This window comes from Oncorhynchus clarkii, chromosome 10, assembly GCF_045791955.1.
Source record: "Oncorhynchus clarkii lewisi isolate Uvic-CL-2024 chromosome 10, UVic_Ocla_1.0, whole genome shotgun sequence".
Lineage (NCBI taxonomy): Eukaryota > Metazoa > Chordata > Actinopteri > Salmoniformes > Salmonidae > Oncorhynchus > Oncorhynchus clarkii.
This window is the reverse complement of record NC_092156.1, coordinates 38,145,142-38,169,377: the sequence shown is the minus strand read 5'-3', so window position 1 is coordinate 38,169,377 and position 24,236 is coordinate 38,145,142. Positions and strand designations below refer to the sequence as shown.

General features: G+C 41.9%; 1 protein-coding gene across 3 annotated transcripts in view; it reads right to left on the bottom strand.

Moving 5' to 3' along the window:
• LOC139419543 (ectodysplasin-A-like) overlaps positions 1-24,236 on the bottom strand; it is a 63,992-nt gene that overhangs the window by 23,501 nt on the left and 16,255 nt on the right. For all 3 annotated transcript variants that reach the window (XM_071169507.1, XM_071169508.1, XM_071169509.1), the window contains exon 2: positions 4,897-5,005. In XM_071169507.1, the coding sequence (XP_071025608.1) occupies positions 4,897-5,005 (109 nt within the window). The remainder of the gene's footprint in view (positions 1-4,896; positions 5,006-24,236) is intronic.

Here is a 24,236-nt window from a genome sequence, read left to right as displayed (position 1 = left end):
GTCTGTGTTTAAAGATATCCCCTATAAAACTGACAACTCCACTTTGCAGTGAGACAGAGAGGAGGCATATCCAGTGCATGAAACTGACATATTCTGAAGACTAACGGAATGTCTACATATGTTATTCTGACAGTCCCCATGCTGAGTGTTTCAGTTTACATTATGGTACACAGAGCATACAAGGACTCCAGGCTTTCATATGACTCACTCTCACAATCCATTTCCAATGCAACCACAAACTGTGCACTCCAGAAAGAATGAATAAACACCTTGGAATAAAAAAAATGATGTTAACCTTGATGACATTTGACTGTGAAGTAAAGACAGATGGGCTTTGTGGTGCGAATACAGCTCTGTGATTAAATTCAGTGACACATGTAGGTGATGATAATGAGGAGGAACGACAGGTGAACATGAAGCTTTTCCTTTCAACAGCAGCAGCCATCTGTGTAGGGGCATGTATCCCAGCGATCCCACTTCTACCTGTTACAGCGGTGACCCCGCACTCTTTGTGCAGGTGAAGAATCACAAACATTCTGTGCTTGTAAAGATCAATGCCACCCTCAATACATTGCTTAAGCTCCACATGAAGAAAACACAGGAGGGGTTGGGTTCCCTCCCTTCTTCCTGCTTTGTCTCTTAAACCAAAGGTGATAGAGACCAAAACAGATCAGGTGTCACAGAAGGATTGCTCACCGCACGAGCATCTCGTCTGGTTTTGATGTAGGTGAAAGTGCCCTGAGTTTGAGCCGTGTGATCATACATTGATAGTCTGGTGTCATTTCAGTCCAGTGAAAATATACATTTGTGGTTGACCTAACCCTCCATAATGCCTATCCTTTCCACATCTTTTGGGGGGCTCTTTTGGAGAGGCCTTTCCCTCCATACAGTACTTTCTTCATTTCGTTTTCCTTGAATTTTTATAGGGGAGTCACTTTTTCACGCTGATCTTGGGAATGCGCGTAGTTCAAGGCCAGGCAAGCATTCCTGAAGCAGCCAAAGACCCTGGCATTTCTGGGCTCTGCCAACGCCTCTCTGGCATGCAGCACCATTGTGCTTGCATGTATCTTTGTCACCAGTGGAAATCTTTCCTGGCACCAATCTAACATACTACTTTCTAACTCCTATGGCTCAAGTGTCAAACGCACATTAGTTTGCAATTTCCCCATGTACTGGCATTTTCAAACTGCCAGGATTGGCAATTTACCTGCCTAACATCAGGTCGCTTGCGCAGAGGTGGGAGGGGTGGCAATATTACAGGTGTGTCCTTAAAAATAAGCAAAAAAGTGATAATTTCATGCAGCGCTAATGGAAAGTTTTAAAACCCACCAAATGCAGCTGTTAACGGTAACGCAGGTGATAATGGCATGGATTTTGAGAGTGGAAAGAGAGATATGCCTTTTGTGCCAGTGAATCTCGTATTTATAAACATAAACAACTTTTGGTTTTCCCCCATTTCGTTTAATTTGATTTAAAACCAAGCATAGCCTACCAATGCTGGTTTAGCAGAAAAGCATAGGTGCATCTTTATATCCTGGCCATTAGCTAAATAGCCTATAAATAAAGGGGTTTAAATGGTCTACTGAGAGTGCTTTGAAATATTAAGCTTTTGCCCTCATATGTTTTCATTATTCACAATTGACATACTTAATATATCTTGTTCAAGTTGCCCACTGGGCAGATGTCAATTCAATGTCTATTCCACGTTGGTTGAACGTCATTCCATAAAAATTACGTGGAAACACATTTTGAAAGAGCTGACCTCGTCCGATTACAAATGACGCACTCCTCCAAACTATTCAGGCCTCCTATCATGCCATATCAACGGCATATTGTTTTTGAGGATCTGCCTTGCACATAGGCAATGATACAATTTACAGGAGCCTAGTATTATGTATAGAAGTGCAAATGTTATGGTAAAGACATATATACCTACCCCAGCTAGCACATTTGGTTCCTTTGAAGTTGTGGGAACATATGTTTTTGGTTTCCCATTGGTTCTGGGAACAAAGCCATATGTGTCCTGACCGGTAAAACTGAAAGTTTTTTTAAACGTTTTGAGAATGGAAGTGAACATTTTGTCTGTTCTGGGAACATTCTTTTTAGGTTGCAGGGAGGTTCTGAGAATGTTTTACTATGGTTCCCTGAAAGCTTTCCCGGGAGGTTTTATTCATGTTCTGAGAATGGAAATTATAGGTTATTATGAGGTTTTTGAATAGCTTCCTTAAAAGTTTCAATAAGACTTTTAATAACACTGCTAACATAGTTTAACTGCTTAGAACCCCAAGCACAGATAAATTAATTTGCTTAGGCATTAATCAAGCAAACATATCATTTTTTAAATTTGAAATATGTCACATCTCACTGACGCTATCAACCTATGATCTTCTGTGGTCTGTCCATGGGATTAGTCCACTGCACCACCAGGATGGAGCCATGTTTTATAAACTCATATAAAGCTGTTCATTTTAGTCTATTCAAACAGACCCCCTTTCAAAGGAAACAAGCACTCATTAAGATCAGGTGTGGCCAATTAGTGGGTGTGGCCAACACACCTGAACACACTTAACAAGATAGAGATAGAGTTTTGTTGATACTGAGAACGGAATATATACGTTTTTAAATAACATTATGCAGAAGTAATGGAATTCCCACAGGGGAACGTTGGTTCTTAACATTCTCTGACTTATTTCAGAACATTCCCAATGTCAAACCAGTTAAGGCGTCCACATGCTTCCCAGCCGAAACAGTTCAGAAGAGTTCGGTGAGTGTTTTTCGGCTGTTCGGGCACACACATTTTTTTTCTGGAGGCAAGCCAAAGTTTGTTGCCGAAGTCTACGCCCCTTCGTCGGTGATTGGTCAACAGTAGGGATTCTTCAATAAAGTCTTTGTTGTCATTCAATGAGAGATGACTCGTTTTCATGCACATTTTTTCAATTACATTTCATTAGTTAGATGTAAAATTGTGCAACTAAGACCTCCTCGGCAAAACCATCAAAATGAATGATAGATTTCTTGAGTTATCTTAGATTATTTTCAGGAAGTGTATATTGGCTACAATGTCTCAAAATGGACAAACTGTACATTTGCCGCTTTTTTCTTGCTTTTCAAGCGAGTATGCGAGCACACTTGTTTATTCGGCTAGCCGACTTCGCCGAACTGAAGCATGCTGACGCCTTCAGAGAACGTTCCTAGAACATTACCGACAATGTAATTAAATGTACCACGTTTGTACTTTTACAAAACATTCTGTTAAAGTAATACTAAGAAAATTACAATTATTTTGTCAAGTTGCTTAAATGTGCTGAGAATGTTCCAAAGCCATGCAACTCTCCTGCACCAATCACAGAACATTGTGGGAAGGTTTTATGCAAAATAACGATAGGACAACCACGCTCTCACCAAGCTCTAAGAAACATATGGTTCTCCGATATGCTAGCTGGGACGTGTGAACACAATGCAATGGAACGAGAGAAGTGATTTATGATATCTTGCTTCTGACCCCATCCTGTTTAGAAATATTATTGTTCTTTTAAAAAACAAACAGCTTGTTTTCCGTTTTCTATCAAGCTATCTATCATAGGCTACCCTAGGCTACTATGGCTGGTTCAACAGCAATGCATTGTCTTTTTTATCCTGGCCTTGCAAAGTAGCCTATCTATAAAAGGTGTTTAAATGGTCTATTCGTCAGAGTGCCTTGAATTGAAAATATACTGCACATCATAAAACATACATCTACATTCAGCAGACGCTCTTATCCAGAGCAACTTGCTCAAGGGCACATCAACAGATTTTACAAATAGTCAGCTCAGGGATTGAAACCAGTTACCTTTCAGTTACAGGCCCGACGCTCTTAACCGCTAGGCTACCTACCTGCCGCCCCAGCTATGAAAACAGCAAAAAATATTTCTGACATACCTCCAGAACTATTGCGCTACTGCCAGCGATTAGATTAACCATTGCGTTAAGATTGTTAAAATAGAGCCCCTAATATCCTATTCCCTAAATGTGCTTGGTGACTGACACATCATTAGTGTCCATAAGGGGAGATCTTCAGCATTAAGCCTAAAGAGCAGCTCTCCATCTGGGATCACAGCACCATTTCTTCCCTATAGGATCTCTCCACTGAAAACACAACATTGGAACTGCACCACATTTACATGTAAATAAATCCTCAGAGCAGAAAGGGGCGGCTTTCAAAACACATGTCAATCATCTCCTCAGCCTTGCCTTACTGGAGGTAATCAGAGGAAAGGAACATTGCCTCACTAGCCAAACCTGATCCTGGCAGGATCTTTCCAACCTTAATGTGTGTGAAGCTGAGGTATGTAGACTCACTTCAACTGGTATCTAAGCAGCAGTAGCCCACAATGGAATGAGAGAGTGAGCGAGTGAGTGAGAGAGAGAGAGAGGGAGAAGAGAGACTAAAACCCTCTCTAATGACAGAGTGCCCAAACTAATTACTGCATTGTAAATGTACACATGCAATGCATCTCAGGCTTTGAATTGAACACCACATCAAAAACCCCAGTGCTCACCCCTGTCAAACCAAGAAACCAGGAGAATGGCCGCAAAAAATAATTACTTAAGGTCTGGTTTCATACCAACAGCATAAAAGTGGGGAACAACATTTCCCTCCCAAAGTGCACAGATCCAGCCTCTGTAAACAAAACTAAACATCGCTGGCGTTACAAGAAATACCACCCCGACCATGAACCTTGCAGCATACAGGGTTCAGCCTGCTCTGTCCCTGCTATCTTGATTACATGAGTCTTTTCCCTGGAGGAAAAACTTTGATGTATACCCATCCGTCCAGCCATCAAATTAATTAGAACATTAAAGTTGAAGGCATTCTCTGAATGTAATGAAATCATTGCTCTGAAAAAGAATCCATACCTGAATCAAGTCGTTTATTCTGCTGGCTCCTTTTGGTGCGATGGACGGCATTTTCTCTGTCTTCTGTGAGGTGAGAGTTTTCCTCACTGTTCCCCAGAGGCAATCTATTCTGTTGGTCAGTGAGGGATACAAAAAAAGTGCTGTAAAATGTAAATAGAACTGTAGTTTGCAATGGTCTCTTTATAATTTCAAGCCTCTGTAGGACCTCTTAACTAGCCAGTCATGAGAACTTGCATAAGATATACGAAGTGTGTTCATATTATCTCATAACATTTATTGAAATCAGGGGCAATGTATGGAAAAAGGAGACAAACTTAATGTTTTTTCAACTAATATTTCAAATCCAGATTGGAACCCTGCTGGGTGGATTAGATTTGTGTCTGTATTTTGGCTTTTGTTGACATAGAATGGAATTACTTGGCTTTGTTCACTTTGAGTATTTATGAGACCTGCACCTGTGGAACAAAAATTAGACCAAACTGCAACGCGATCAGCAGAGTACCTCTCTACAGACACTAAGAAGAGGGGATAAGGAATAGGGGAGAGGGAGAAAGGTTAACATTTCAGTCGCATGCCCAACTCCAGGGGAAACAACGTGAAAACATGATTCCATTGATGGAAGGCATCAGCGGCCTGTACCGGACTTAGTCTGCGCGCAGACCGAACAAGCAGCCACGAAACGACGCGTGTCATGCTCCCGGGTGGGCCACCAGAAACGCTGGCGAATGGAAGCAAGCGTACCCCGAACGCCAGGGTGGCCGGCTAACTTGGCAGAGCTTATCACGAACTCGAAACGAGCGAAAAACAGCGCCCAACGCGCCTGACGCGTGAATGATAATCTATGCAGGGGCGCAGAGACCCGTCCTTCTTCTTGACAAAAAAAAACCCCGCTCCGGCGGGAGAGGAGGAGGGGACTATGGTACCGGCGTCAAGAGCTACAGACAAATAATCTTCGAGAGCCTTACGTTCGGGAGCCGACAGAGAGTATAGTCTACCCCGGGGGGGGGTGGTTCCCGGAAGGAGATCAATACTACAATCATACGACCGGTGTGGAGGAAGAGAGGTGGCCCTGGACCGACTGAACACGTGATATTCCTCCGGCACCCCTGTCAAATCACCAGGCTCCTCCTGTGAAGAAGAGACAGAGGAAACAGGAGGGATTGACAAGAGACGTTCCAGGAGAGGATAGAATTACTAGACCAATTAATGGAAGGATTATGACAAACTAGCCAGGGATGGCCCAAAACAACAGGTGTAAAAGGTGAACGAAAAATTAAAAAAGAAATGGTTTCACTATGATTACCAGAAACAGTGAGGGTTAAAGGTAGCGTCTCACGCTGAATCCTGGGGAGAGGACTACCATCCAGGGCGAACAAGGCCGTGGGCTCCTTTAACTGTCTGAGAGGAATGTCATGTTCCCGAGCCCAGGTCTCGTCCATAAAACAGCCCTCCGCCCCAGAGTCTATTAAGGCACTGCAGGAAGCTGACGAACCGGTCCAGCGTAGATGGACCGACAAGGTAGTGCAGGATCTTGAAGGAGAGACAGGAGTAGTAGCGCTCACCAGTAGCCCTCCGCTTACTGACGAGCTCTGGCCTTTTACTGGACATGAAGTGACAAAATGACCAGCGGAACCGCAATAGAGACAGAGGCGGTTGGTGATTCTCCGTTCCCTCTCCTCAGTCGAGATGCGGATACCTCCCAGCTGCATGGGCTCAGCACCCGAGCCGGCAGAGGAAGATGGTAGTGATGCGGAGAGGGAGGCGACGGAGAGCGCGAGCTCCTTTCCACGAGCTCGGTGACGAAGATCAACCCGTCGCTCAATGCGAATAGCGAGTTCAATCAAGGAATCCACGCTGGAAGGAACCTCCCGGGAGAGAATCTCATCCTTTACCTCTGCGCGGAACTACAAGATGCAGAAAACCAAACCTGGTTCAGGCATGAATGACACAAACAAACAAGTCAGAGAGAGATATAGGGACCTAATCAGAGGGAAAAAAGGGAACAGGTGGGGAACTGATGGATAGTAGAGCAGGCTGCTTGTGGAACAAAAATTCAAACTTGTCTCCTACAGACACTTGATAGTGTGGTATGAAAACATGATTGATGGAAGGCATCAGGCTTATGTGAATGGTACAAGATGCAGAAAACCAAACCCAGGCAGAGTCTCTATCTGATGGATAGTAGAGCAGGCTGCTTGTTTCCTTGTCTCCTACTTGATAGTGTGGTATTGATTACTCATTGAAAATAGCACATTTTATGACAATAGAAAGCAGTAGCCATCAATTCCAAAAGTCCACCAATAACCTTAAGACAGGCAAAGAAACATGACTTTTGACTGGGTTTGAACATGGGTCATCTGCGTGCCACAAGAATGTGTTAGCCCGCTGAGATAATGCCTGGGCAAACAGTTATAGGGGAGTTCTGCCTCCAAAATATTAGAGGGCACTATAGTTCACTTTTCACTAGTTCAGTCTTCCATAAAAGTGTCTTCAAACTACTGTTTAAAAAGTTCTACATAAAAGAGTAATGCTGATAAAGGCAATACCGTACCTGTTAAATGTTGTGAAAATTGGCCAGAGAGACTAGCGCTTGCCAAACGTGAACAATAAGAATTACCTCACATCACTCCCAGCCAATGGTTTCATTTTATGGCCCCTCTGCATTCCTTTGGGGTGATTGTCCACTTCCACCAACTATCATTATACTCTCCAGAGGTGAGTCTCATGTGCTGGTACACGCGTGTCAACGTTTATAGAGTTCAGCTCTATATGGATACTGCACTGATATTAGGGTACTTTCAACCTACATTAGAGACTGTACAGTACTCTAAAGCATTGGCTTTAAGGACAGGAATATTACATGAGAACAGTAACCAATGGACTTGTTATTCAATAAAATTGAATAACAATGGCTTTATTTAGCAGGTACAGAGGATGTTCTGTAGCTGAGTGATACCAACAACAGGCAGGCTTCTATGGATGCTCTGCTCGTTGCATGCCGACTTAAAAAATGCTGGAGTTTGTGCTTAACTCTGCACCTGGCCGACATTAAAACCGGGCAGGACAATAAAGGGTGAAAGCAGTGCTGGGAGTTTATTTTGTTTATCAGCGGGGCCTTTGATATCCCAGCCAGCCCGTAAAGGGAGAGGATGGCCAAAACTTCAGCTAACCTGACAGGCACTCATTACAGTCTGTAGAGCCTGAGACAAGACCTCTGAACCTAAGCTTTGTGTCAACATGACTCTCACCAAGTACTTTTCCATATGCTGCTGCCCACCTTTATGATAAAAATTCAACACTGAGTGTATAAAACATTAAGAACACCATCCTAATATTTTGCCCTCAAAACAGCCTAAATTTGTTGAGGCATAGACTCGACAAGGTGTCTCAAGCATTCCACAGGGATGCTGGCTCATGTTGACTCCAATGCTTCCCACAGTTGTGTCAAGTTGGCTGGATGTCCTTTGGGTGGTGGACCATTCTTGATACAAACAGGAAACTGTTGAGCGTGAAAAACCCAGCAGCGATAGAGTTCTTGACACACACAAAGCAGTGCGCCTGGCACCTACTACCATACCCCGTTCAAAGGCACTTAAATATTTTGTCTTGTCCATTCACCCTCTGAATTGTACACATACACAATCCATGTCTCAAGGCTTAACATCCTTATTTCAATTGTCTCCTCCCCTTCATCTACACTGATTGAAGTGGATTTAACAGGTGACATCAATAAGGGATCATAGCTTCCACCTGGATTCACCTGGTCAGTCTATGTCATGTAAACTCAGTGTGTATACAGTGTGGCAAAAAAAGTATTTAGTCAGCCACCAATTGTGCAATTTCTCCCACTTAAAAAGATGAGAGAGGCCTGTAATTTTCATCATAGGTACACTTCAACTATGACAGACAAAATGAGAAGAAAAAAAATCCAGAAAATCACATTGTAGGATTTTTAATGAATTTATTTGCAAATTATGGTGGAAAAAATAAGTATTTGGTCAATAACAACAAAAGCTAGGCCACTCCAGGACCTTGAAATGCTTCTTACGAAGCCACTCCTTCGTTCCCCGGGCAGTGTGTTTGGGATCATTGTCATGCTGAAAGACCCAGCCAAGTTTCATCTTCAATGCCCTTGCTGATGGAAGGAGGTTTTCACTCAAAATCTCACGATACATGGCCCCATTCATTCTTTCCTTTACACGGATCAGTCGTCCTGGTCCCTTTGCAGAAAAACAGCCCCAAAGCATGATGTTTCCACCCCCATGCTTCACAGTAGGTATGGTGTTCTTTGGATGCAACTCAGCATTCTTTGTCCTCCAAACACGACGAGTTGAGTTTTTACCAAAAAGTTATATTTTGGTTTCATCTGACATTCTCCCAATCTTCTTCTGGATCATCCAAATGCTATCTAGCAAACTTCAGACGGGCCTGGACATGTACTGGCTTAAGCAGGGGGACACGTCTGGCACTGCATGATTTGAGTCCCTGGCGGCGTAGTGTGTTACTGATGGTAGGCTTTGTTACTTTGGTCCCAGCTCTCTGCAGGTCATTCACTAGGTCCCCCCGTGTGGTTCTGGGATTTTTGCTCACCGTTCTTGTGATCATTTTGACCCCACGGGGTGAGATCTTGCGTGGAGCCCCAGATCGAGGGAGATTATCAGTGGTCTTGTATGTCTTCCATTTCCTAATTGCTCCCATAGTTGATTTCTTCAAACCAAGCTGCTTACCTATTGCAGATTCAGTCTTCCCAGCCTGGTTCAGGTCTACAATTTTGTTTCTGGTGTCCTTTGACAGCTCTTTGGTCTTGGCCATAGTGGAGTTTGGAGTGTGACTGTTTGAGGTTGTGAACAGGTGTCTTTTATACTGATAACAAGTTCAAACAAGTGCCATTAATACAAGTAACGAGTGGAGGACAGAGGAGCCTCTTAATGAAGAAGTTACAGGTCTGTGAGAGCCAGAAATCTTGCTTGTTTGTAGGTGACTAAATACTTATTTTCCACCATAATATGCAAATAAATTCATAAAAAATCCTACAATGTGATTTTCTGGATTTTTTTTCTCATTTTGTCTGTCATAGTTGAAGTGTACCTATGATGAAAATTACAGGCCTCTCTCATCTTTTTAAGTGGGAGAACTTGCAAAATTGGTGGCTGACTAAATACTTTTTTGCCCCACTGTACATAATAACATTTTATAAAAATGAAATGTAAATGTGTGCCTTACAACACCCATTACAGATGATGTAGGTGAGTTTGAGTCATTAATTGTCCTTGCACAACTAGATTTCAGCCAAATGTCAATCTAACAAGTGGCTTCCATCCAATGGTTACAGAGGATATCCTCAGTCCAAGCTAAATGATAAGTATGGGATGGCAGGAACTATGATGTAATGTTATATGATTCCCCCAACAGATGATCACCACATCCTGCCATTCACTGAGCTTTATCTTCATATCAATCAAACATATATGCACATCTGAAACAAGATATCAGCAAACACTGCCAGTAGCGAGAAAAACACAATGTTGTTGGGCAAGATTAATGAAAAGTAATTTGAGGTCTTAAAACGATCACACAAGCAGCGGTCCTTAAACGTATTGGGTTGCACACTTACTGGTTTAAGAATTAAGGTCTCAACATTTGACAGGAGTACATGCTCCCTGAGCAGATATTGTCTTTCAGTGGGATGGGTAAAACCAACAATCTGCTGTTAGGTAAACTGTGTTCATTATATTCTACAGCAGTTGTCATATTCAGATTGGATAAAGACATGTGAAAATGAAACGTGATTGCCAAGGCACGAATATTACAAATATGTACTTAGAGTTCTATTATGAAATCCCCCCCCAGGAGAAACTCAGAAGAATAGGTAAAACAAACTGTTCTCCGTGACACACAATCTACTGTCCTGTTTCAAATCCTTTTACAATACAATCTATTTTATAGTACATAATCCAATATAAGCTTCTACTTTGATGCTCCCTTGTAGTATGTGAAGTGTGCACACAAGTTGGAAAAAGATCAAATGAGGGAACAACTGCAGCTTGGAGGTAGTGATTCATTAGACAGGTGCAAAATAAGATCATAGGCCTACAGAATGAGGTGTGAGGGAGAGACTGTGTAAAGCAACAGGGGAACAGAGGCATCCCTTTATCCCTAGATATGAAGGAGAGTCTGAGTAGCGGGATGGCAAAAAGTGAACTCTACCTTTCAATTCACATTACATCCTTGCCTTACTTTTTGTTGTGGCTTGCAACGCCACATTCTTGGTCCGCAGCTCAAATTGACTGTAAATAGCACAGTAGCTGCTAGCCAGTTAGCACAAACTATTAAACAATGACCAAAACATATTACACTATTGAATAATACAATAACATTACACTCTTGAATAATGCAACAATTCACAAGCATGTGCAGACATTTAAAGGGTTTATTCTCTCGTCTGTAGGTTACACTCGTTACATTTTAACTTCAAGACAAAGCACAGAGTTGCTAACAGCATGTCTTCATCATGCAACTTTAGCCGATTAACCGCCTCATACGAATATTACAGTAGGCCTACCTTACATTACAACAAACCAGACTTTTCCATATACATTACAACAAACCAGACTTCATTTTCACCAATATCATGCAAATCATTACATGTGGTATAAGCATATTGTGGCTGGAAATGTGGGTATAAGTTAATTCACTGCAGATTTGCGAAGAGCTGTTTGATATAGAAGCCCATGCCCGCCACCTCAAAATATTTGTCAACATGAACAATTAGTCTGTGCTTCAGTCTGATCAACTGTAACCTACTGATAACAACCACAGCTGCAGGTAGCCTAGAGAAGCCTATGCGCTCTGATCCCATCTGGGCCCGGCCGGGGGAAACATAACGTCATGTTTTTATAGCCTAAGCTATGTATTTATAGCCTAAAATAGGCCCATTTATGTTCTGAGAAAATGTGAATGTGATCAAATGTGGTTTATATTCACACTTCGGGTGGCTTGGCTACCTAGACCTTTTTAATCCAGAATTATTGACTGGAATTAATCAATCAACACAATAGCGATGACATACTCTATGAGTATATTTTTATATGCAGATTCAAAGGCCTACAAGATGCAACTCTGCATACAGCAAGCTCAGCCCTATTAGTTTTATTGTCCAATAGCAATTGTTGTCTCTTTGTCTGTGTAAAGGGTTTTAATGTTTTCATTCTCCCTAGGAACAGGAGTTTTTCCAGGAGTAAAAAACAACAACATATGTCCTGATTAGAAAAATAATCTGGTCCTATCATAGCCCATATAGAACCATTTTTTAAATATTTTTTTTACAGTGATGTATTACTATGTAATACGCTACAACTAGGGTCCGGAGTTGGATAGGTTAGCCTACTACCAGATCAGGAAAAACTCTGGGACCCAGGAAAACACCACACAATGTTACAAATGAAAAAAAGCATATCCTATTTGTATGATGGGCTTCTGTAGTTTAACGTGGCTCAGTGCGACAATTTCAGAATGTAGCAGGCTGTTACTGCAGTTTCAGGTAAAAACAATAAAACAAGTCTCAAATATGAGGAAAATGTCTATACATTTAATCTGTTTCAAAAACATTGCTCTGCTATTACCATTTATACAGTAGGAGTGTTGGCTCAACAAGACAATTCTGTTTACACTGCCCTGCTTCAAGGGGGCAACTGTCGGGCTAGCATCGTGTTCTACCTCCAGAGGTAGAGGTCGAGACGTAGCAAGTACACAAGTTTGTATATGTATTTTTACGCAAAGTTTAGTAAGTGTAAAGAGGCTCAAAGTAAATCAGAGAGAGAGAGAGAGAAATATCCAATATTAGAATAACCCAGTGTGGTCTGGGGCGGTGTGGGAAGTATCACCACCACCAGAATAGATGCTGACCTGCCAAATGCTAACCTAATGCGCCGGTTCCCTGAAAGGCTGGAGAGACGCATTGTCTAGACTATGCAACATGAGTCTGCCGTGAGACATGGAGCATTTCTATGCAGGTGGCGTTTCCAGGTGCGTTTTAAATTGCACCTTTTATACTGATGGCGGACATTGCCATCTCATTCATCGCGCTGTAATAGGGGAGATCAGAGTACATACCTCTCTTAGAAAAAATTTACCCATAGGCTGCCACTCAAAATAAAAATAACAGTAAGAAATACATACAGGGGTTTAAGTAATAATACATTCAGTTTAAACAGAAAAAAGTGGGCCTCCACCCCCAACCTCCTATCCCATTCCCCCAAACCCACCCAGCCAACATGTCTCTATCACCCCCCCCCCCCCCCCCCCCCCATTCTGGACCCCCCCCCTCCCCCCATCAAATAGGGTTGCTCGTCAGTCACCCCCCCCCCCCCCCCCAGACCCCCCACCCGGCAACCAGAGAAAACCCTCCCCATACCACCCCTTCCCGTGGGCCTGAAAGCAGAGAAAGTTAAAAAGGTTAAAATGGGTATATACATATAAAGTGGGGAGAACAAGTACTTGATACACTGCCGATTTTGCAGGTTTTCCTACTGATGTATCAAATATATCATAATTGTATCAAATACTTATGTCATGCAATAAAATGCAAATGAATTACTTAAAAATCATACAATGTGATTTTCTGGATTTTTGTTTTAGATTCCGTCTCTCACAGTTGAAGTGTACCTATGATAAAAATGACAGACCTCTACATGCTTTGTAAGTAGGAAAACCTGCAAAATCGGCAGTGTATCAAATACTTGTTCTACCCACTGTACAGTTGAAGTGGGAAGTTTATATACACTTAGGTTGGAGTCATTAAAAGTTGTTTTTCAACCACTACACACATTTTTTATTAAAAAACTAAAGTTTTGGCAAGTCGGTTAGGACATCTACTTTGTGCATGACACAAGTCATTTTTCCAACAATTGTTTACAGACAGATTATTTCACTTATAATTCACTGTATCACAATTCCAGTGGGTCAGAAGTTTGCATACACTAAGTTGACTGTTCCTTTAAACAGCTTGGAAAATTCTAGAAAATGATGTCATGGCTTTAGAAGCATCTGATATGCTAATTGACATCATTTGAGTCAATTGGAGGTGTGGATATTGTGGATATATTTCAAGGCCTACCTTCAAACTCAGTGCCTCTTTGCTTGACATCATGGGAAAATCTAAATAAATCAGGCAAAATAATTGTAGATCTCCACAAGGTTCATCCTTGGGAGCAATTTCCAAACGCCTGAAGATACCTCATTCATCCTTACAGACAATAGCACGCAAGTGTGAACACCATGGGACTAAGCAGCCGTCATACTGCTCAGGAAGGAGACACGTTCTGTCTCCTAGAGATGAACGTACTTTAGTGCAAAAAGTGCAAATCAATCTCAGAACAACAGCAAAGGACCTTGTGAAGATGCTGGTGGTGACAGGTACAAAATTCTCGATATCCACAGTAAAACGAGTCCTATATCGACATAACTTGAAAGGCCGCTCAGCAAGGAAGAAGCCACTGCTCCAAAACAGCCATAAAAAAGCCAGACTACGGTTTGCAACTGCACATGGGGACAAAGATCGTACTTTTTGGAGAAATGTCCTCTGGTCTGATGAAACAAAAATAGAACTGTTTGGCCATAATGACCATCGTTATGTTTGGAGGAAAAAGGGGAAGGTTTGCAAGCCAAAGAACACCATCCCAACCGTGAAGTACGGGGGTGGCAGCATCATGTTGTGGGGGTGCTTTGCGGCAAGAGGGACTGGTGCGCTTCACAAAATAGATGGCATCATGAGGAAAGGACAATTATGATATATTGAAACAACATCTCAAGACATCAGTCAGGAAGTTAAAGCTTAGTCGCAAATGGGTCTTCCAAATGGACAATGACCCCAAGTACACTTCCGAAGTTGTGGCAAAATGGCTAAGGACAACAAAGTGAAGGTATTGGAGTGGCCATCACAAAGCCCTGACCTCAAACCCATAGAACATTTGCGGGCAGAACTGAAAAAACGTGTGCGAGTAAGGAGGCCTACAAACCTGACTCAGTTACACCTGCTCTGTCAGGAGGAATGGGCCAAAATTCACCCAACTTATTGTGGGAAGCTTGTGGAAGGCTACCCGAAACGTTTGACCCAAGTTAAACAATTTAAAGGCAAGGCTACCAAATACTAATTGAGTGTTTGTAAATTTCTGACCCATTGAAAATGTGATGAAATAAATTAAAGCTGAAACAAATCACTCTCTACTATTATTCTGACATTTCACATTCTTAAAATAAAGTGGTGATCCTAACTGACCTAAAACAGGGAATTCTTACTTGGATTAAATGTCAGGAATTGTGAAAAACTGAGTTTAAATGTAGTTGGCTAAGGTGTATGTAAACATCCGACTTCAACTGTGTGTATATATGTACTGTATCTTTTGGCCTTTATGGATTGTTTATTTGTGTGTTGGCCTTTAGCTGAGATGATTCTTTACAGAGTCAAGTATATTTGTCCAGGTCTCAATTGTTCCTTGACTAGCACCATTCATTCTCACTGTCGATCATTCTAATGTTATAACTTCTAACAGTAACTGTATCTACTGGTGAATCGGGAGAGAGTGAGGTGATTGTCATCTAAGAGCCAGCATCTTTTTTTTGTGGCAGTGCTGCCTGCCAGCAGTAATCAACTCTGATTGATTGAGAGATTCAAGGAGCTATTATCGTTAAGTAACATAAGAGATGCAAAGCATTGACAATTTACATTCATGAAATGTGTAACTTTGCCCCAGAAGCATTTAACTGCAACGCACTCCTACATCATAAGGAATGTGCCTACCTGATTTAGGGGACACAGTGAACAGTTGGGAGTTGGGGCCAATTTCATTGTAAAATGTTTCCTTGTGTTAAATACAGTTAGCGGTGTAAAGTACTTGGAAGTACTTCTTAAGTCGTTTTTTGGGGTATCTGTACTATTTTTCACAACTTTTACTTCATTACGTTCCCTTTTTAACCCCTTTTTGTGGTATCCAATTGGTAGTTACAGTTTTCACTCATCGCTGCAACTCTCGTACGGGCTCGGGAGAGGCGAAGGTCGAGAGCAGTGCGTCCTCCGAAACACAACCCAACCAAGCCGCACTGCTTCTTCACACAATGCCCACTTAACCCGGAAGCCTGCCACACCAATGTGTCGGAGGAAACACCGCACACCTGGCGACTGGGTCGGCCCGCCACAGGAGTCGCTAGTGCGCGATGGGACAAGGACATCCCTGCCGGCCAAAACCTCCCCTAACCTGGTCGACACTGTCCAAATGTGCGCCACCCCATGGATTTCCCGGACGCGGCTGGCTGCAACAGAGCCTGGACTCAAACCCAGAATCTCTAGAGGCACAGCTAACACTGCGATGCAGTGCCATAGGCCACCGCCCCACTCGGGAGGCTACTTCACTACATTCCTAAAGAATATTATGTACTTTTTACTCCATACATTTTCCCTGACTCCCAAAAGTACTCGTTACATTTTGAATGCTTAGCAGGACAGAAAATTGTCTAATTCACACACTTATCAAGAGAACATCCCTGGTCATCCCTACTGCATCTGATCTGGCGGACGCACTAAACACATGCTGCATATGAAAAGTATGTCCGAGTGTTGGAGTGTGCCCCTGGCTATCATAAATAAATAAAAAACTAGACAATGGTGCTGTCTGGTTTGTTTAATATAAGGAATTTGAAAAGAGTATTTAAAACCAGATACTTCTAGACTTTTACTCAAGTAGGATTTTACTGGGTGACTTTCACTTTTACTTGAGTCATTTTCTATTAAGGTATCTTTACTTTTCTGACAATTGTGCGCTTTCTCCATGACTGAATACAGTCTGAACAAACTTACAACGTACAGTATAAGTTGATGGTTCCGATTACAGGATGCCATGGTCATATTTTTCCATATTCTGTTCCAGTTAAAGGGTTGTTCAGAACAAATGAGATCTGCGGACCATACTTTTTTTTTTTACAGACCTTTGACCCTGTTTCTAGTAGTGCAGCTGGAACTGGGACTGGAATGATGTACTCAACTGAACTCCAAACAGTCAAGAGACCAGGAAGGTCTCTTCGCATAACAAGGGGTGTTTACCATACTTTGTTTAGCACTTGTTTGCGTATGATGCCTGATACTGGGACAAGCTGAGTAGGCATGTTTTCAATGAGTCACTGCCTGCTATAACCTCGGTTTTGTGTTTGGCAACACGTAGAGTATCAAACAAATGCAGACCTGCTGTGCCTACATTGGCAAGCAAGCATGCATACATAATTTCAGCATAAATATTTTTTATAACAACTTTAATTAGTCTGATATTCTTCCCTGCACGAATCAGAATTGAAAGCAGTGGTGTACCGCAGTTTCGCGGGTCCCCCACGCAAGGGATTTTTTGGGGAAAACAGCCCATTCCTACAATTCTACACATTTTGCCATGAGCTGAGAGAAAATGTTGCATTGATTGAAAGACATTGAATGATGCCTGGATCATAAGGTTACAACAAGTCCACATCTGGAGCCTGAGGTCAAGTCAGCATGTCCACTGTGTGTTGTCCCTAGAGTGGGTCATGCACTTGTGTCTGGGGCTTGATTTAAAGGCTCCTTTGTCAGATACGTGTTCTGCTCAGGGGCCAAGCCCAAAAGGGAGCCCACAGCCCACTCAGACACGCCAACCCCTGAGGGGACCGGAGACAGAGTGGGTAGAAAAACACGAGAGATTTGACTTATTCCTCTTCACTGCTGCAAACAGACCACCCAGAGTCTTATTCTTGACGAAGGCTAACACTGTTCTGCTCTTTATGTTGGTGTGTGCAGTGTGAAAAATGTATTGCCCCTCTGTCTAAACAGCATGTAACTTTGATGAGGGGTCAGACTGAATGATTATGTGACATTGGAGTGGAAAAATATGTACATATGAGAATAAAACACATGATTGATTCCAAAATCGTCCTAAATTCAGTCCTGCAGTGACACGTCAAGCATTTTTGGCACAGCGGGTAGTGCTATCACTTTTGGGAATGATTTTGGGGAAGAGGAGCCATGGGAGGAACACTAGAGCCCGGGGATACTGCTCTATTGATTCATATTGTATCTGTTATGCGTGCCATGCTGGTCCACAGATTTCAGTTATCAGATACATGTTGGATAGCAGCTCTACTCATTCATAATACATGGAAACTGAAGACATCTAGATTTTTCAAAAATTACAATATATGTATGCAAGGTTGCTTGTTTGTTATTGCTGGCATAGGATCAAGAAGGATCTCGTTTTCAGCAACGCTGGTGTTTGGTCAAATGTTTAGACACCACAAGATGATTCTGATAAGAATCTTTTGGAGAGGTAGAAGGCCTACTGTATGGTTGGTAGTTTGAGTTAAATAAATGGAAAACATGTTCATAATTTATTACAAAGATGTTTCTTTGGCCAGTATGTTTAGCATTGCTTGGAACACTGGGACTGAGAGGTAGAGTGATTACCCTGTATGTGTGGGCATGTTTCACAGTAGCTTCCTCTGCCTTCATATTTATTTGTACTTGTCGTACAAACCCAAGTGTGTCTTCATGAGTAGTGTTTTTATATCATGAAAAATGCAGTTAGTCATTATGTTGTGAACAGCCCATAAAAACACCCGCAATGAATGCGTGGAACATTTCATGACCTTCCGCATGAATGATTCAAATAATAAACACAACTGCTATTGTTTATACTGCACAGAATCTATTGTATATGTAGAGATCATGGAGATGTTAACGACTGTTGTAAAGAAGGGGAATGAAACATGTCTTGAAGCCCACTGCCTTACATGAACCAGTCTACAGACACCCTTCTCAGAGGCCCATGTTTGAACTAGGCACTGGGTCCACGTAAGGCCAAATGTTTGAGTGTTAACAGCATTCACCCTTGTCCAAGTGCTCTCATGTTAGCCAACTGTCAATCATAGGAAATCATTTCTGGCACACTATTGCTCAGGTAATTTCAAACATTTCATAAAACATCTACAATATGACTATGAAACATCACATTTCAAAGGGAATGAACTTAAATCACTTGACATGTCTAGTAACTATTAGTTATTAGCTAACAGTTATACTACAACCAATATGCGTGGAAGCCCTATTGGCAAACTGTATAGCATTTGGCACAGACACAGAGTGGTGTATTGACTCAGTCAAGAAACACTGTGGATGGGCACTATTAAAGATCTCAACTTATTCAAACTTAATTTTAACCCATAACTTTGGAAAGGTGTGTACAAATATCTGAGCATCATGAGTTATGTGTAGGGTGGAGTAGGAGGAGTGAGCCATGAAGGGAGGCGCATCAGGGGTTGCACTGAGATGCATTTGTACTCAGAGACTCAATCATCGTAACCATGCTGGCAGTAGCTACAGTACAGTGCCTCAAAAAGGATTCCCCGGTGTGGAGTGTTCTCGGGAAGTTTGTCACTTCCATGGAGAATGGGTGAGTAAGCCCATCAATAAGTAAGTGACTGTGGTTGAGGAGAGTGACACTCTTTATATTAATTCCAGGACACAAACCAATGCAACATCTTCTGCTTTTGTGAGTCATTATGTCATTTCAGCACCAAAGGCAACCAACCAGATCCAATGATGTGTGTCACTATGTCATTTCAGCACCACAGGCAACCAACCAGATCCACTGAGATGTCAGAAACGGTCATGGTACAGCCCAGACAAGCCTTCCTGATTGTTTCACTATGAAGTCAGAATTACACTCATGTTACAGGCCTCTGGAGATTGAACAGCTTAAGCACAATGAGAAAGTCCCACATACAGCATATTAGAGCCTTTGTACTTAGGAGTCAACAGACTTCAGTATTCATCACCTCTCTAGCTATCAGTAGGAATGCCACAAGACATATAAAGAACAATAGTGTAGACAGGATGCTCAAGTGGAGTCTACTGTCTACATGAGTAGAGAGCACTGTTCCCCTGTTATACAGTATTGCACAAACTGAAAACAACACCATGTGTTGGGTATTGGGCGCTACATATTGAACATTCTTAAATCAAGTGAAAAGTACTATACAATTCAATTGATTCACCATGTGCAGCATCGGCCCAACAAGTCAGACTATCCATAAGACATCAGTGGTAAAGCAATGGTAAAATATATGGACACTTATCTTGAAGGGCATTCCCCAGACTACTTTAATCACACATACTGTCCGAATCTTGCATCGCATCAGTGTTATTGTGATTCTGGTCAGACTAACACAGAGACATTGAAAGAAGAACCACAGAAGAGGTTTGGACATGGTTCTCCTTTCCTCCTTCATCCAGATCATGCACTGACTCCAGCCATTTCTAATAGTATGCAGATTCCTGTTCACGCAGCCTGCCAAGTTAAGCAAAGCACGCAACGTTTCCATGCAGCAGCATTAACGATGACTCGTGGTTCTGTAACTCTACAGGGAGAAAATCCAGGTGACACCGGAGATATATGTGAACAATGATGTTACTAGCCGGTCACCACCCGGTTACTCAACCCTGCACCTTAGAGGTTGCTGCCCTATATACATTTGAAGTTGGAGTCATTAAAACTCATTTTTCAACCACTCCGACAAATTTCTTGTTAACAAACTATAGTTTTGGCAAGTCAGTTAGGACATCTACTTTGTGCATGACACAAGTAATTTTTCAACAATTGTTTACAGACAGATTAATTCACTGTATCACAACTCCAGTGGGTCAAACGTTTACATACACTCAGTTGACTGTGCCTTTAAACAGCTTGGAAAATTCCAGAAAATGATGTCATGGCTTTAGAAGCTTCTGATAAGCGAATTGACATTATTTGAGTCAATTGGAGGGGTACCTGTGGATGTATTTCAAGGCCTACCTTCAAACTCAGTGCCTCTTTGCTTGACATCATGGGAAAATCAAAAGAAATCAGCCAAGACCTCAGAAAAAAATTGTAGAGCTCCACAAGTCTGGTTGATCCTTGGGAGCAATTTCCAAATGCCTGAAGGTGCCTGAAGGTACCACGTTCATCTGTACAAACAATAGTATGCAACTATAAACACCATGGGAACACCCAGCCATCATACCGCTCAGGACGGAGACGCGTTCTGAGAGATAAACGTACTTTGGTTCAAAAAGTGCAAATCAATCCCAGAACAACAGCAAAGGACCTTGTGAAGATGCTGGAGGAAACAGGTACAAAAGCAAGCCCAATCTCGACATAACCTGAAAGGCTGCTCAGCAAGGAAGAAGCCACTGCTCCAAAACCGCCATAAAAAAAGCCAGACTATGGTTTGCAACTGCACACGGGGACAAAGATTGTTTATCTTGGAGAAATGTCCTCTGGTCTGATGAAACAAAAATAGAACTGCTTGTCCATAATGACCATCGTTATGATTTGAGGAAAAAGGGGGAGGCTTGCAAGCCGAAGAACACCATCCCAACCGTGAAGCACGGGGCTGGCAGCATAATGTTGTGGTGCTTTGCTGTAGAAGGCACTGGTGCACTTCACAAAACAGATGGCATCATGAGGAAAGGACAATTATGATATATTGAAGCAACAGCTCAAGACATCAGTCAGGAAGTTAAAGCTTGGTCGCAAATTGGTCTTCCAAATTGACAATGACCCCAAGCATACTTCCAAAGTTGTGGCAAAATGGCTTAAGGACAACAAAGTCAAGGTATTGGAGTGGCCATCACAAAGCCCTGACCTCAATCCTATAGAACTGGAAAAGCGTGTGTGAGAAAAGAGGCCTTCAAACTTGACTCAGTTACACCAGCTCTGTCAGGAGGAATGTGCCAAAATTCACCCAACTTATTGTGGGAAGCTTGTGGAAGGAAACCCGAAACGTTTGACCCAAGTTAAACAATTTAAAGGCAATGCTACCAAATACTAATTGAGTGTATGTAAACTTCTGACACACTGGGAATGTGATGAAAGAAATAAAAGCTTAAATAAATTATTTTCTCTACTAGTATTCTGACATTTCACATTCTTAAAATAAAGTGGTGATCCTAACTGACCTAATACAGGGAATTTTTACTAGGATTAAATGTCAGGAATGGTGAAAAACTGAGTTTAAATGTATTTGGCTAAGATGTATGTAAACTTCCAACTTCAACTGTACATAGACATGGAATCACTGGTCACTTTAATAATGGAACACTAGTCACTTTAATAATGTTTACATATTGCTTTACTAATTTCATATGTGTACTGTATTTTAGTCAATGCCACCTCGACACTGCTCGTCCTAATATTTATATATTTCTTAATTCCATTATTTTACTTTTAGTAAAATTGTGTATATTGTTATGAATGATTAGAATGATTAGATATTAATGCACTAATCGGAGCTAGGAACACAAGCATTTCGCTAGACTCGCAATAACATCTGCTAAATATGTGTATGTGACCAACACAATTTGATTATGTGATCATCATGGCCTCACTTGGTATGGTCTAAAAAGCTCTATTCATGGCTTTCCTTTTTAACATTATATTCATAATCCACCCTTTAACCTTGAGTTTATGAGAGTTCTTATCCAGCCAATCATATCCATCCCCCAGGGACTCATAAGAGAAGAGAACCTGGTGGTGGTGTGTGCTCAGTGGCATAATGACAGTCATCAGCAACCGAGGCTCACACTGGATGAGAGGCTACAGCTAGAGCACTTGACCAGACGTGAACATGTACTCACCTCACAAGCCCAGTATTAGCCTAGATAAAGTACAGTGGAGGAAAGAGAGAGAGAGACTTGTCTTTCCACAGAGCTCCAGATGTTGCACCAGTCTGCAGCTCTGGCCAGATGGCACACAGCTGTACTGCAACGCTAGTCTACATCACAGCACAGAAAACCAACCATCCTCCATTATATGCAGTCTACAGATTTCACCCACTACGAACTGTGCTCCTTCTCCTCAACAATTTACAAAATAACAAAAAAGTATTGTACATTTTTGCCACTAGAAAATACTATCATACAGTAGGAATAGGGTGTAAAACAACAATGTCAGAGAACAGTATTCGACAATCAAGAATTGTATGGGACATTACCCACACTCTTAGAAAAAAGGAATCCAAAGTGGTTCTTCGGCTGCCCCCATAGGAAAACCTTTTTTGGTTCCAGGTAGAACCCTTTTTGGGTCCATGTAGTACCCTCTGTGGAAAAGGTCCTGCCTGGAACCAGAAATGGTCTTCAAAGGGTTCTCCTATGGGGACAGCCGAAGAACCCTTTTAGGTTCTAGATAGCACATGATGATGATTTAATTTAAAGCATCCCTCATGACAGAGTCCAATGATAGTCCCCTGGAGTTCAACGGAGAGAGCAATCCACCTGAACCCATAATCAGGATTGTGTAATACTGCCATCTGTGCAAATAGGTGTGTAGTAAAACATTTACAGCTGCACAAGTGTTTATTGCCATTTGGTCCCAACACATGAATATTTGACATTGCGTTGATGAAACATGAAGAACAGTGCACAACGTGATGAGAAATGTTAACAAACTGAGATATTTATGAATATCTTATTGATATGAAGTAATAGTTTACTGATCAGGCCTTCTGAGACACAACATTTATCAACAAAATGAAGGCTGATGCATCTCTAGTTTACTGATGGTCTCAATATCAGGAGCCTACCAACAATATGAAAGGAGTCTTTTGGCCAATGAACGATTGCCCAATAGTCACTTGGTCAGAAACAACAAGAATCAATGAATACATCTTTGTCCTCCAAAAACCAAACAGCTTTGATTAAAACAGTCAGATATGTTGGTAATTTACTGCAAAAGAGATTCTAAAATCAAACAATAGATTTTGAGCAGTAAACTATCCTCACAATGAGAACCACGGAGAGCTGAAAGCCTCTATGAGTAAATATTTTGGCATTCCTACCCAAAATAACAGCTATGCATCACCGAGGCCTGTGCAACACAGGGGTGGGTGGTGGATGGGGTTCATTACCCTATTATATGTTTAGCAGTGTTAGAATACAAAGACTGTACTACGATGAGAGAATCCTGCAAAGACCAACTCAAACTCAAACCACACGCCAACCCCTCTTTTAAGCAAAGTGATGACTTTACCATTTTTTCTGTGTGAAAAAGTAATTGAAGATAGACATCATGATAGACAGTGTCTGATGGGAGGCTATGTGTGACTGTGGCAGTGCCAAGGTGAGATAATGGGGATAGCCCTTCTTTGTCTCTGTTCTGTCACATCAGTTCAACTGCAATGCCGGCCAATGTGGAGGAACTACACACTCCCTTGTCATCGCAGTAGCAAAAGCCACAGCTTTGAAAAACTCATCTGTATCTGTTTGTGACTCTTGCGGATTTGCCCTCTTTACAAGA